This window comes from Solanum pennellii, chromosome 3 (assembly GCF_001406875.1).
Source record: "Solanum pennellii chromosome 3, SPENNV200".
NCBI classification, from domain to species: domain Eukaryota; kingdom Viridiplantae; phylum Streptophyta; class Magnoliopsida; order Solanales; family Solanaceae; genus Solanum; species Solanum pennellii.
In genome coordinates, this window is record NC_028639.1 from 60529987 (window position 1) to 60545951 (window position 15965).

General features: G+C 32.6%; 2 protein-coding genes across 5 annotated transcripts; both read left to right on the forward strand.

The window, feature by feature from the left end:
- The first annotated feature begins 932 nt into the window (after nt 1-932).
- Nucleotides 933-10431, forward strand: LOC107013835 (protein yippee-like). 3 transcript variants are annotated; one of them, XM_027915392.1, is made up of 6 exons: nt 1095-1190; nt 2051-2094; nt 3346-3454; nt 3542-3597; nt 3685-3802; nt 10358-10431. In XM_027915392.1, the coding sequence occupies exons 1-5, from the start codon at nt 1095-1097 to the stop codon at nt 3767-3769; spliced, it is 390 nt and encodes a 129-aa protein (XP_027771193.1). In that variant the 3' UTR covers nt 3770-3802; nt 10358-10431. The 3 variants fall into 3 exon arrangements, with proteins under 3 accessions (XP_015069197.1, XP_027771193.1, XP_027771192.1); XM_027915391.1 differs by lacking the exon at nt 10358-10431 and adding an exon at nt 7886-7999; XM_015213711.2 differs by lacking the exon at nt 10358-10431 and having other exon boundaries at nt 933-1190; nt 3685-4175.
- LOC107013836 (protein yippee-like) lies at nt 7939-14646 on the forward strand. Of its 2 annotated transcripts, XM_027915390.1 has the most exons (6): nt 7939-8062; nt 10358-10431; nt 12538-12581; nt 13992-14100; nt 14188-14243; nt 14331-14646. In XM_027915390.1, exons 1-6 carry the CDS (start codon nt 7999-8001, stop codon nt 14413-14415), a joined length of 432 nt encoding a protein of 143 aa, XP_027771191.1. In that variant the 5' UTR covers nt 7939-7998; the 3' UTR covers nt 14416-14646. The 2 variants fall into 2 exon arrangements, with proteins under 2 accessions (XP_027771191.1, XP_015069198.1); XM_015213712.2 differs by lacking the exons at nt 7939-8062; nt 10358-10431 and adding an exon at nt 10447-11662.
- The last annotated feature ends 1319 nt before the right edge of the window (nt 14647-15965 follow it).

The window sequence follows — 15965 nt, forward strand, 5'->3', positions numbered from 1 at the left end:
TTATGATTTGATCTAAAAAATTATTTTTTGCAGTTAATACATTGGTCCAAAAATGTCTTTCTTGTTACTTAACAAGTCAAAAACCATTTTCAATAATTATATTATTATTTTTTATAACATTCTTTCTCTAATATAAATTTTAATTAGTAAATATTTATCCTACATCAATTTGGAATAATAAAAAAATTCCTATCTTATTATAATTATTTTATCTTTATATAAATAAAAACTAGTTATGTATTTACTACGATCTTATAAGTATGACATATATTATCCGTTAAAAAAGAGAACATGTAGTTATTCTATTTTAATTGATAAAATGAGATTATGAAGAAAAAATTATTTTCTACATTTTTATTACTTATAAGTGATTGTAAAAGAAACAAAACAAGAATAAAGTTCTTAAACAAAACATTTATTAGGAACAACATGTGTTTTAAAAGAAAAGAAATAATATATTTACTCGAAAAATAATATTTTTGATCCATCTAGTAACTATAGGTTGTTTTTAGACCAAATTATCAACGATAAGGGTATTTGTATCAAAGTATTGACTGTACGAGTAATTTTGTTCATAAATAATACTCCTACCATTCCATATTAACTTAAGTTTTGAGTGTTTCATACCCTTTAAGAAAAGTAGATTAGGACATAAATTAAACATAATTTTTTATTTTTATCCTTATTAATTATTAAAAAAAATAACTAAACATTAATTATAATAACTAATTTCAATACTAACTTTAAAGGTAAAATTGAAAAAATATTTTAAAAATAGTCTTGAGAATTGAAAACTTAGGTTAATTTAAAAAATGAAAAAATAGTCAAAACTTAAATTAATATGAAATGGAGAGAGCATTTTATTCATTTCACATTTTTGAGAATATTTTTGATCTTTTTCATTTTTTAAATGGACTAAAAAGGAAAAAGCCAAGTAGCATTAAATTTTTCGAAGAGACCCTCACACATTGAATCCTTTCCCTTTCTTGACGTTACTTACTATCTTCCAGTGAAACAAAAACTATTACCCCTTTTTGGACAACTCCTTTTCCATTTTGGTTCTTCAATTTTTCTTGTGATCTCAAAAATCTTTGATGGGGAGATTATTTGTGTTGACTCTTGAAGGCAACATCTACAGCTGCAAGCACTGTGGAACTCATCTTGCCCTTTCTGAAAACATTGTTTCCAAGGTTTAACTCCATCTTTTCTGTTTGATCACACTGTCATTGTGATTTCTTGAAATTTAATGTTGTTTTTGATTTATTTCGTTGTAAAACTACAATCTTTGGCTTGATCGGTAGTTTCGTTTCTAGAACTTGTTAGGGATTGTTGTTGGTCTGTTTCAGTAATTTTAGATGTATATAAAAATTGGCACTTCAAATCAGCTATGTGAGTGAAGAAGGTCTAAGATTGAGTAATTTTTCCCTAAAGGAGATGAATTTTTAGCATCAAAGAGCTGGGTTTTGTGGAGTTGCTGGGTTTGGAGTAAAAGGGATTGTATGAGCATTCTTTGAGACTTACAAAAAAAATAGTAGTTATTATTGCTGATAGCATACCATACAATAATCCTGCTTAATCCAGTGATGAATTGGAGGAGTTGTTTGCTGAGTCTGATACTTGGAGTATACTTGATTGGCATTTTCCATTTGTTCCATGTTTGTGGCTTCAATATTCGAACTATAAATTGTTATGCCCAGTCCATTGATCAGGTCCTGGGACTGATCTATTTTCTATTTTTTCATCAATTTGGTGCTTGTTTGGTCTCTTCATTTTGCTTAATTTCATTGTAATGTGCATTCATGACTTTCGATGAAGAATTCCATATGACTTCTCTAGCATAAAATAAGAGCACATTTTCAAGTGTTGCAGCTTTAAAACTACTGTTCCTTAGAAAATTCATATGCTTTTGAATAGAGTGAAATGTTGATTCTGCAATTAATTATATTGTAGTTCATGTTACATCCTTGTTTCAGCCCCTATATAATGTATGTAGTCATTCTGAGTCTTGAAGTTATCTAACTCTATGTTTTCCTTCTGATCTTTCCTTCAGTCTTTCCGCTGCAGACATGGGAAGGCTTATCTCTTCAGTAAAGTGTAAGTCTCTTTGATTCTGCACATTCAATCATCAGATATGTTTGTGACATTTTCACATGTCCAATCGTTAAACTTGCAGCATGAAAATCACCACTGCAACTTACAACTTCTGTTGGTTTTATTCTTGTTAGAGTATAAATTACGATTTATTTGCACTGATTGTTGTTAACTATTAATCTTTTCTCCCCATTATTTGATGGGACATGAGTTATTTGTAGATTGGTTAGATGAACAATGATATTACTAAGGTCAAGTTTATCCATACCTCTGGTACAGAAAAATGAAAAAAGCTACCATATAAATCCTCTTATTTGACTTCCACCCCTTCTTTTACTGGTGTGGAGGACACTGTTAAACTAGAAAGTGAAAAAAGATGAAGTATTGAAGAACTCATCTTGGTAGTAGTTAGCCAAATTTTTCATAATTTGAAATGAAAAAAGATTTGTTTTTCAGAAGTTGAGTGCAACTGGAGTATGTGCAAATTATTAGGCTTTTACTCTACGTGGGTCACGTAGTTCTCAGGATCTTTGATTTTGTTATTAGCTCCGAGTCATTATTATTGTGGAAGGTCACAACCAACCTAGAGTATTTGAGTGCACATGAAAAGTTGTGTACAAGGCAGGCCATACCCTGTAGGTTTAGTTTGTTAAAGACACGGTACTTTATATTTATATCTTCATACATTTGTGTCGTTGACATTGCTATCAGGACCTTTGATTTTGTTATTAGTTCCGAGTCATTATTGTTATGGAAGGTCACAACTCACAACACATAACCAACCTAGAATATTTGAGTGCACATGAAAAGTTGAACAAGGTGGGCTATACCTTGTAGGTTTAGTTTGTGAAAGACATGGTACTTTATATGTATATCTTCATACATTTATGTCATTGACTATCAAATTAGCACCAAAATTTGATCTATTGTGAATCACCATAAAACCTAGTGGGGATTTTACCAAACTATTTATATTGTGTACTTCTGAATGTATTTTCCAGGAGTTCAAATATTAACACATCAATATATAGAATAAATTCTTACTTGACTTAGGTTATTTTCCACTTGGTAGCAGCATTAAAATAGTTACATGGCTGAAATACATATATTGTGCTCAACTTAATTGCTTTCCTGTTTAAAAGTTCTGCTCTTGTCAAATCTCTTCATTTTATTTCATCATTTAGCTGAAACATACAAAATAATAATGCACTTGTAGTTCTGTATATTCTATACACTTTTTCTTTCTTTTGACAGGGTGAATGTCACTTCTGGCGAGATGGAAGATAGAGTGATGATGACTGGTGTGCATACTGTGGCAGACATTTTCTGCGTCTGTTGTGGGTCAATTGTTGGATGGAAATATGTGAGTATGGAGTGATAAAATGCTAGACATTGTGGTTTGGCAGTTGCTAGAAGTTTTAGTTGTTCCTAATATAACAATTCTTTTCAGGAGACCGCCCATGAGATGAGCCAAAAGTACAAAGAAGGAAAATCAGTGCTTGAGCGGTCAGTTGATTACTTCAGTTTTCTTTAAAATTGAGTTAGGAACATATGGTAAGTCCCCACTGAGGTACTTTCTTTTATACTCAACAGGTTTAAGATTACTGGCCCTGATGGAAGCCATTACTCGGCTAGTCATGATACTCATGTTGCAGGAAGTGATGCTGATGATGTTTGATGACCATTGAGAACAAAAATTCTATCCAAAAATGTACATTCTTTAACCCACCACCCTATTAGTTCTTTATGGACCATTGGATTCTTGAATAGCTTAAGCTACTACAACTTCTTTAAGCTTGTCCTCTATTGTGTATGATAATATGGAAGCAGCCATGTGTCGTTGCAAACTAACATGACCATCTGCCCGGATTTGTTTGCAATGACAAGACATTACTAGTAGCAACCACTCTGCTTTCATTGCTTCGATCTTACAGTAGTTATTTGGTAGCTCAATAGAGTTATGCGGGTATTAGTTATGCAGATATTACTTATGCGGGTATTACTTATGCAGGTATTAGTTAAAAAGGTAGTCTGGACATGAATGTCTGAAATAAAACCATGACTATAAATTGATTTGTCGTCTACTTTGCCCTTTTCATAACCATCCCATATCCTCCCTGATTGACTCCCATAGACCATTTAGGTCTACCTGTGCAGAAAATAAGAGATTTTCCATAAGGCCCCAATATTTCTATCAAGGCAGTTGCCGAACCATACTTCATAGTTCTGCAATCAACAAAAGCTTAAAAAATTAGCACCTTACCCCATCATCACATCAAAACTTGGTAGAGTTCATAGCAGTAAAACTGGTCTGGTATGATGTGAAGTTTTGTCCAAATGTAAACTGAATGATGTCCAAAACTAGCTAACATCTTTGTCTGAAAATCAGGGCTTTTTTGTTTTATTGACAAAAATATGACAAGGAAAACTCTCCCTCAACAAAGTTCCAGTAGATAACAACTATTTGGCTACAATTTAAGATTATTTAGCAGATGTGTAATGACCTATTGCGTCATTATTGTTGTTTAGGGCTATAGTACCCTTGTCTAGACTGTAGTTCTTCGTGGGTCAAGAGTCCGTAGAAATCTGGAAATGGAAAATCGAGTATGATAATCTGCTAGTGTTTCACTATAGCAGACACTTACTTTGTAATAACTAGATTACTATTTCAACCTCATTAACTACTGTTGAGCGATTCACATGCTCAAAGAATCAATTTTATGGGGTTTCTAGGTAGGCTAGGTTTATAATTCTATACTAGTTAACGGACTAGAATTGGAAATCATTCATAATTATCCTGCCCCACATGTTGTGCCATTAAAATAATAACCCTAGGTTTCAATTGATAAAATCCTATGGATATTCCTTTCAGTTCTGGGAGGAAGCCGAATTATGGAAGAAATGAATGAACAGAAAGCACTTACCTCTAAAGGAAAACCCCAAGTCTTGGAAAAATCTCCTCTGGGGTTCTCTGGTCAAATATTTTACAGTATGACTAAGTTCGGACAAAAACTAACATAAAAACGAGTTATTGTTTTTCGATCTTCTCTATAGCGAAACTTTACAACTTCGTTATTTTTTTTATTATTATTATTTTATGACAAGGGAAACCCGCAGCCGCTACCCTTTGGGTGCGCACAGAGTAGAACCCCCTCTCTTATGCAATAGCTCTCAAACCACATAAGAGAGGTAACCCGCACTAGTTAAGCCCGTTGGGACGAGCTTGACCCAGAAGGCAAACCCCTTGCTTTCACTGGCAAGGGTTTTCGAACTTGAGACCTCTAACATGGAAGTCCCAACTTCACGACTTTGTTATGATCCTGCGCGATAAAATCATCTTTAAATAATTGATTAAATCTCATAAAAAGGTAAAATTATATGAGTTTGAATACTTAAGACCTTCTTTTGAGAAAGAAGATGATTAATTTGTTGTCATATTTCGAGAATGAATGTTACTAAGGGGGAAAGGATGTCGCATCCAAAATGTTCAAGATTGTCCGTCGTCTCATGTTGAGAACTTAAGAGTAATAAGTCTAAATATGAGAGTGTTATTATTGTTCGTCGTCTCATGTTGAAAACTTACGGGTAATGAGTGTAAATATGAGAGTTTTATTATAACACTACTTTTGTTCAATATTTGATTTAAATTAAAAATTTTACAGAAATATATGATCAATTTCTTCCTAAAATGCCTAAAAAATTATGGAAGTTTCTAGCTAACTTGAAAATTTTAGCTTCTAAACCTCATATGTGATTGGACATGCTGACCGTTCCCGTTTCCCTTGTACAGTGTATATATGTCATGCCTCAACGATCTAAATTTAATATTTTTTTTTAATTTCAACCTTTTTACTCATTTTGCACTCGATAAGAAATTATTGGGCAAAAATATTTGATGTTTGGCTTTCATAAGGTCACAATTCAGATAAAAGTGTGAAGTTTTGTCCAAATGAAAATAATGAAACCATAATTATGTCCAAGACTAGCTAACATTTTGTTCGACGCTCATGACTTTAATTTTTTATCAGCAAAATATGACAATTTTATCCTCAATACAAGAAACTCTCCCTCAACAATTTTTCAGTAGATAACAACTATTTGACTACAATTAGATTATTCAGCAAATATGTAACGACTTGTTCCATCCTTATGATTGTTTAGGGCGATAGTACCCTTGTGTAGATCTTCATGAGTTAAGAGAATCGATAGAAATCTTGAAATTGAAAATCGAGTGTGAAATTCAGTTAGTGCATCACTATATTGAACACTTCTTTAAATAGCGAGATTGCTATAACGAAGGAATGCTACATAGAGAAAGTAGCGAAGTTTCTCTATAGTGAAAGTCGGGAAACGGTATCTCGTGTTTTTAAGTTAGTCCTCATTCAAACTTAGTCATAATGTAATTTCTTTTTACCAGAGAGGAGATATTTCTAAGACTTGGTGATTTTCTCTCTTGAGGCAAGTGTTTTTGGTTCATTCATACGTTCCTTCCATACTTCGATGTCCTCCCTGAATTGAAAGATATGCTCTTCATAGGATTTTACACATTGGAACCTAGAATTATTATTTTAATGGCACAACATGTGGGGCAGGTTAATTATGAACAATTTTCAATTTTTTTCCGTTAAACTTTGTCTACTAGTATACACTACAACATAAACAACTTTTAGCGGCATTATATATTGACATTAATATAGAGTGCTAAAGTCTTTACTGATTAATTAAGTGTCATTAGAACTAATATCGCTTAAGGCTTTAGGGACATATACAAAGAGTATCAATTGCCGTTAAAAATACATATTTAGCGGCTAATGATCATTTTTGTTGTGGTGATATAATTATAAACCTAGCCTTAATTATGAATTTGAGGAACCTAGAAATCCCATAAAATGATTATTTTAAGCATATAAACTGTTCAATAGAAGTTAATGAGGTTGAAACTTTATGAATGAGATTGATATGATCATGCAAACTTTCGATTTAATAAAATAGTCTTTAAATAATTGATTAGACCTTCTAAAAAGGTAGACTTATGTGAGTTTGAATGCCTAAGAGCTTTGTTTAAGAAAGTAGATGATTAATGTGTCCTCATATTTCGAGGATGAATGATCCCAAGGGAAATAACACACTGGGTGTTTAAGATTGTCTGCCGTCCCATGTTGAAGACTTACTAGTAACGAGCCTAAATATGAAAATTTTATTTCACTTTTGTTAAACAACATTTGATTTAAATTAAAATTTGATAACGATAGTTCAATTTCTTCTTAAATTGCCTCAAAAATTTATGAAAATTCTTTAGTTCCACTTCAAAATTTATAACCTTCTAAACCTCGCATATGATTGGACATGTGGACCGTCCGCGTGTCACATTTACAGTCCATATATTTGTCATACTCATACCTCAACAATCAAAATTTTATATTTTAAATTCTCTTTGATTTCAACCTTTTTGTACACCTTGTTCATGATAAGATATTAGCTTTTACATATATTTACATTTGCTTTAGCATAGCTCAGTCAAAGCAATGAAAGTTAATGACTCAAATCTAATTCAAAATTTTGAAGTGTTAAAGTTGACCTTAGTTTGACCTTAGTGAGTCATACCAAAATTACGGCAAAATTACTTTATATTTGGCTTTCATAAAACAACAATTCCGACAAAAATGTGTTAAGTTTTATCCAAATGAAAATGTAATTGTTGATACCCAATTTTATCCTTCATTTTCATCTTTTTACGAGTGTCTTTTATTTGCGAGGTCAAAATATTTTTTAAGATATCTACATTTTGTCTTAGTGGACTGAGGAGAAAAGGGCTTCGGCGGGAAGAGGAATATAACATGAAATAAGTAAGGAGATCAACCTCTTTCAAATATACAACATGGATTATGACAATGTAGTTGGACTCTCATGTCGATCCGCATGAATCATCCTTTCCAAAGAAGTAAATCTTTGTCTGCTAGGCAAGAGGATAGTAAGTTCCAAGTTCTATCTCAGATATTTCTATTACTATGAAATTCATAAATAAAGTAGTTAATGATAGTTTTTTAATTGCCGTATTTGTATTTATTCACCTTTATTAAATACTTATAAGTAATCATTTTCAAAGTTCAATTACCATCATGCTCAAACATTTTTACAAAATCTAGTTATAATCATATTTTTAATTTGGTTTCACTTGTATTTAACAAAATCTAGTTATAATCATATTTTTAATTTTGGCTTCACTTGTATTTACATATTTTATTATTCTTTTATACTATCTTAGTTTAGTTAGTTTTGGTAGCAAAGAACTTACTGTAAGCCGAGTATATTTTCTGTCATCATATAAATTTTTCTTGCAACTTATTGGATTATCTAAATGATGTGCAACTCTCTACTCAGCAGGTCTTTTTTTTGGGGTTTTTGCGTCCTAGCAAAACTACCAAGATTGATTTTAATTCTTAATCATGTGTTTTCATTTGTCTTCTTGTTGCTATAATTCTCATTTACCCAAATTTCTTTTTCCTATTTGTTTGAATATGCTTTATTATAAGTTTGGTGTTTATTGGAAATAGTTTCTTTATCTCTAAGAAATACGGATATGATATGTGTACACTCTATCTCTATCCCTCTTCAAATTTCACTTTTGAAAATTACATTTATTTTTGTTTGATGATATTATTGTTTTTGTAATTATGTGTTTATGCTAAGTACTTTCGATGAAGCCTTCTATATTTTTGAATGTTATCAAACTGACCAACTGTTTAAAGTAAAAAAACTTTTGTGTGATTCACGAACTTTAATATAGGGAAATTGATTAGTCTAAAGTTACACGATTTTTAAATAAGATTCACATTTCACAAAACACGTTCAAGTCCTGTCAAAAAAATAGTACTAAGATAATTAATGAACTTTGATAGAATAATCACCCAATGTATGTGTTAGTTAACTATGTCATAATCATTTTTACCATCTTGTCTCGTTAGTCTATTTATATGTAAACCTTTCTTACTTACTTATTTTATTTTTTTCTTTTTAATTCATTAAACTTTTAGGACATACATATTCTCACTTCGTTAAACACTTTTAATATGTATATCTTTTTGATTTTAACCATGACAAGTGGAGGAGACAATGTGTGAAGCGTAGCTTAAAAGGATCGACCTTAGAATTCTCTACCTGACCCTCCTACCACTTTATTTTTTTCCCTTCCAACCACGATTCAGACTTGTATTTTCATTTGAATCAAAATCGACATTAGAATTCTCTAAATCTTCTGCTAGTGCATCCAAACGAGCATTTATTGATTCCTGTCTGGCCAAATTGGTTGTACGTTTTTCATGGAACAAGTTCACCAATTGGGCTAGTTGATGTTGAAATTGGTCTTCCATAACTCCAGGCTCTGATATCAAGTTGTTATGGCCCCTGTTATGAATCTAGTATAAAATATGAAGTTTTCTTCTTACGACCTATGATACTGGTTCGTTGAGAGAGAACCTGCAATCTCTCGAGTTAAAGTACTCAAAAAAACTGAAGGAAATGTATCTAATCTTGAAATTGGACATGTCTTTCTAACTAACTGGAATGAAAAATTGCACTATTTCAGAAAAATAACTACTACTAGAAGGAAATGTCTACTAAAATGAAATAACTAATGTTGTAACTATTGGGTGACTAAGGAGTGATGACAAGTGCCCTACTTGTGTCTAGTAGACAGATACAGGTCTCCAAGTCTACTGAACTCTTTAAATGTTAAAGGCTAGGTGTTTGACATGTGACACTAAAGACTCCGAATACAATTTATATGTCCATCTCAAACTTTGATGTCATACTTCTCCAAGAAGTATTCTTAATACATGCTAGCTGAATTCAATTTCTTGATTTTACAAGAGAGCATAGCTAAGAGGGTTGAGGATGCAAATTTTGAGTGATAAAATATAAGGATGTCAAAGCAAGTTTTATTCTAATATCATGAACAGTGAGAAAACACGTATAGTTTGTAGATGTATTCAGTTTAGGTACAAAAATAATGGCTGCCATATATCAAATTCTAGCATTCAAATAAATAATGGGAGTTGTGGTGCACCCTCTTTCTGTGAAGTTGAAAAGCAGAACAAAAAGGGCTTCTTGAACCTCTGATGTTGAATTATTTTGTTGATTCATGAATCAGATTTCCCAGACATTCTATTTAAATCCTATCTGCAGTTCTGTATGCTTTATTATGAGATGTTATTTTCCTGTTTCAGACTTCTAACACCTCCAGGCACTCTTCTTTTTTCTTCTCTAGAGATGGAATCACGCAAAATTATGATGAGTCAGCTGGGAACTTCTAGAGCTCACCCCACTGCATTGACATCTAGAGTAAGAATATGTATATTCTACTGTTACATTCTTTCTTTGCTGAAATGCATTATATGTAATTGGAAATTAGCATATTTTCACTTTTGTTATGTTTAACAAGGGAAATGTTGACCATTTGTGTTATCTGAAAGTATTTCATCCCATATCCAGCCACCAGAGGGATGTGGAGATCTCAAGGAACCTAAAAGGATATTTCTTTAATTAAACAGGAAGACCCTGACAGGTTCTTTATTTCAGACTGTGTGCACAATGGTGGCTCCATTGTTTAGTCAAATGCTATTCGCAGAAGCCCTCTGCTGAATTTGAGAATTATTTTAGTTTTTGAATGTAGAGGTATGATGTACAACTGCTCCCATGCTTAGTTCAGGCGACAAAGGCTGAGGAACTTGTGAACTAGGTCTAAATTAGAGCTCTATACCATGTGAACTAAGCTTAACATTTAATTGGAGAGTAGTAGAGGGCTGGGCCCATAATTCCCGAACTCTGAATGCTGCAGTTGGTCGTAATGGTTGACTTTAGATGCATACAATTATCAGAAAGAAAAAGTATGTCTTACATTTCTCTTGTGATGCTTCTTGTGGGAAATTATGAGTACCCGATCTCGTAGATATCAAACCATGTGGAAAACTTAAACTCCTAGGAATATGTTTGGGCTATGATTTCTTTATCCTAGTAAGGATGCATTAGCTAGCACATGCTCTTATGATGGGGTGTCTGTGATCAGTGCACTGGAACAAAATATGTTTAAAAATAAAAGAAATAATATATTTATTTGAAAAATAATATTTTTGATCCATTTAGTAACTATAGGGTACTTTTGGACCAAATTATCAACGATAAGGGTATATGTACCAAAGTATTGACTGCTCGGGTAATTTTGTTCATAAAATAATAACATTTTTATTCATTTCACCTAATTTAAGGATATTTTTTATCTTTTCCATTTTTAAATGGACTAAAAAGGAAAAAAGCAAGTAGCATTAAATTATTCAAAGAGTCCCTCACACATTGAGTCCTTTCCTTTTTCCTGACGTTACTTACTATCTTCCAGCCGAAACAAAAACTATTACCCCTTTTTGGGCAAGTCCATTTCCATTTTGGTTTATCAATTTTCTTGTGATCTCAAAAATCTTTGATGGGGAGATTATTTGTGTTGACTCTTGAAGGCAAGATCTACAGCTGCAAGCACTGTGGAACTCATCTTGCCCTTTCTGAAAACATTGTTTCCAAGGTTTCCTCCGTCTTTTCTGTTTGATCACTCTGTTGTTGTGATTTCTTGAAATTGAGATCTTTTTAATTGGATTTTGATTTTGATTTATTTTGTTGTAAAAATACAATCTTTTGGCTTGATCGGTGGTTTCGGTTTCTTTTCTAGAACTTGTTAGGAATTGTTATTGGTTTGTTTAAGTAATTTTAGATGTATATAAAAATTGGCTACTTTAAATCAGCTATGTGAGTGAAGAATGTCTTGGATTGAGTAATTTTTCCCTAAAAGAGATGAACTTTTTACCATCAAAGAACTGGGTTTTGTGGAGTTGCTGGTTTTGGAGTAAAAGGGATTGTACGAGCATTCTTTGTGAATGCTTAATCCAATTATGAATTAGAGGAGTTGTTTGTTGAGTCTGATACTTGGGAGTATACTTGATTGGCATTTTCCATTTGTTCCATGTTTGTGTGCTAGTGACTTCAACATTTCAAAATATTATTGTTATGCCCAGTCCATTGATCGGGTCTTGGGACTGATCTATTTTCTATATTTTGATCAATGTGGTGCTTGTTTGGTCACTTTATTTTGCTTAATTTCATTGTAATGTGCATTCATGACTTCCTTTGTTATATAAGTTGACTTTGTAGGTCAATCTGTCCTATGAAGAATTCCATGAATTCTATAACATAAAATCAGAGCACATTTTCAAGTGTTGGAGCTTTGAAACTGCCGTTTCTTAGAAAATTCAAATGCTTTTGAATGGAGTGAAATGTTAATTCTGCAAGTAATGATATTGAAGTTTATGTTACATTCTTGTTTCAGCCCCTAAATAATGTATATAGTCATTCTGAGTCATGAAGTCATCTAACTCTATGTTTTCCTTCTGATCTTTCCTTCAGTCTTGCCACTGCAGACATGGGAAGGCTTACCTCTTCAGTAAAGTGTAAGTTTGTTTGATTCTGCACATTCAATCATCAGATATATTTGTGACATTTTCACATGTCTAATCTTTAAACTTGCAGCATGAAATCACAAGTGCAACTTACAACTTCTGTTGGTTTTATTCTTGTTAGAGTATGAATTACCATTTTTTTCCTCTGATGATGTTAAGCTTTTTGTTGGCATTGATGGGACATGAGTTATTTGTAGCTTGGTTAGATGAACAATGATGTTACTACGGTCAAGCTAATCCATACCTCTGGTACAGAAAGATGAAAAAAGCTACCATTTAAATCCTCTTATTTAACTTCTACCCTTCTTTTACTGGTGTGGAGGACACTGTTAAACTAGAAAGTGAAAAAGATGAAGTATTGAAGAATTCATGTTGGTAGTAGTTAGCCAAAATTTTCATGATTTGATATGAAAAAAGATTTGGTTTTCAAAAGTTGAGTGCAGCTGGAGTATGTGCAAATTATTTGGCTTTTACTCTACATGGGTCACATAGCTCTCAGGATCTTTGATTTTGTTATTAGATCTGAGTCATTATTATTATGGAAGGTCACAACCAACCTAGAATATTTGAGTGACATGAAAAGTTGTGTACATGGCAAGCTATACCCTGTAGGTTTAGTTTGTTAAAGGCATGGTACTTTATATTTATATCTTCATACATTTGTGTCATTGACATTGCTCTTAGGATATTTGATTTTTATTATCTCTGAGTCATTTTTATTATGGAAGGTCACAACCAACGTAGAATATTTGAGTGCACATGATGAGTTGTGTACAAGGCAGGCTATACCCTGTAGGTTTAGTTTGTTAAAGACATGGTATTTTATATTTATATCTTCATATATTTGCGTTATTGACATTTCTCTTAGGATCTTTGATTTTGTTATTAGTTCTAAGTCATTATTGTTATGGAAGGTCATAATTCATAACCAACCTAGAATATTTGAGTGTACATGAAAGTTGAACAAGATAGGCTATACCTTGTAGGTTTAGTTTGTTAAAGACATGGTACTTTATATGTATATCTTCATGCATTTGTGTCATTGACTATAAAATTAGCACCAAAATTTGATCTATTTGAATCACTATAGAACCTAGTGGGGATTTCACCAGACTATTATATCGTGTACTTTTGAGTGTATTTTCCAGGAGTACAAATATTAAAACATCAATATATTGAATAAATTCTTACTTGACTTGGGTTATTTTCCACTTGGTAGCAGCATTACAATAGTTACATGGCTAAAATACATATATTATGCTCAACTTGATTGTTTTCCTGTTCAAGAGTTCTACTCTTCTCAAATCTCTTCATTTCTTTTTATCATTTAGCAGAAACATACAAAATGATAATGCAATTGTAGTTCTGTATGTTCTATACGCCTTTCTTTTCTTTTGACAGGGTGAATGTCACTTCTGGCGAGATGGAAGATAGAGTGATGATGACTGGTTTGCACACTGTGGCAGACATTTTCTGCGTCTGTTGTGGGTCAATTGTTGGATGGAAATATGTGAGTATGGAGTGATAAAATGCTAGACATTGTCGTTTGGCAGTTGCTAGAAGTTTTAGTTGTTCCTAATATTACAATTCTTTTCAGGAGACCGCCCATGAGATGAGCCAAAAGTACAAAGAAGGAAAATCAGTACTTGAGCGGTCAGTTGATTACTTCAGTTTTCTTTAGAATTGAGTTTGGAACATATCAAAAGTCCTGACTGAGGTACCTTCTTTTATACTCAATAGGTTTAAGATTTGTGGCCCTGATGGAAGCCATTACTCGGGTAGTCATGATACTCATGTTGCAGGAAGTGATACTGATGATGTTTGATCACCATTCAGAACGAAAATTATATCCAAAAATGTACATTCTTTAAACCACCACCCTATTAGTTCTTCATGGACCATTGGATTCTTGAATAGCTTAAGCTACTACAACTTCTTTAAGCTTGTCCTTTATTGTGTATGATAATATGGAAGCAGCCATGTGTTGTTGCAAACTAACATGACCATCTGCCTGTATTTGTTAGCAATGACAAGACATTACTAGTAGCAACCACTATGCTTTAATTGCTTCTATCTTTCGATGGTTGTTTGGTAGCTCAATAGAGTTATGCGAGTATTAGTTATGTAGGTATTACTTATGCGGGTATTAGTTATGCAGGTATTAGTCAGGTGGACGTGAACTTTTGAAATGAAACCAAGACTATAAATTGATTTGCCGTCTACTTTGCCCTTTTCATAACCATCCCGTATCCTCCCTGAATGACTCTCATAGACCATTTAAGTCTACCTGTTCAGAAAATAAGAGATTTCCCATAAAGCCCCAATATTTCTATCAAGGCAGTTGCCTAACTATACTACATAGTTCTGCAAACAACAAATGCTTAAAAAATTAGCACCTTACCCCATCATCGAATTAAAATTTGGTCGAGTTCATAGCAGTAAAACTGATCGTGGTATGGTGTGAAGTTTTGTCCAAAATGTAAACATAATGATGTCCAAAACTAGCTTAACATTTTTGTCTGACAATCATGGGTTTGTTGTTTTATAAACAAAAATATGACAAGGAAAACTCTTCCTCAACAAAGTTTCAGTAGATAACAACTATTTGGCTACCATTAAGATTATTCAGTAGATGTGTAAAGACCAGTGCGAGTCATTTTAGTTGTTTAGGGCTGTAGTACCTTTGTGTAGATCTTCGTGGGTCAAGAGTGTAGAAATCTGGAAATGGAAATCAAGTATGAGAATCTGTTCAGTGTTGCGGACACTTTCTTTGTAATAACTAGATTACTATTTCAACCTCATTAACTACTTCTATGTAATTCATATGCTCAAAGAATCAATTTTATGGGGTTTCCAGGTAGGCTAGGTTTATAATTCTATACTAGAAAGACAATAATTGAATGGACTAGAATTGAAAATTATTCATAATTAAGCTACCCACATGTTGTGCCATCAAAAAACAACCCTAGCTTTCAATGGATAAAATCCTATGGATATTCTTTTCAGTTCTGGGAGGAAACCGAATTATGGAAGAAACGAATGAACAGGAAACACTTACATAAAAAAATCCTTAAGTCTTGGAAAAATCTTTTCTAGGGTAATCTGGTCAAATATATTACATTATGGGTGTGTTTGGTATGAAGGAATATGTTCTTTTAGAAAATGTTTTCCTGGAAAACAAGTAGATATTTGACTTATTTTCACATGTTTGGTCAGTGAGTAGAAAATATTTTACTGTTTGTTTTTTGAATGAAAAATGTTTTTGAGAAATATTTTTTTATTTTTTACTAGAGTAGAAAATAATTTTTAAAGTTGATTTTTTTTAAAAAAAAACAAACTTAAATTTTTTTTGTGGTGTGTGTGTGTGTGGGGGGG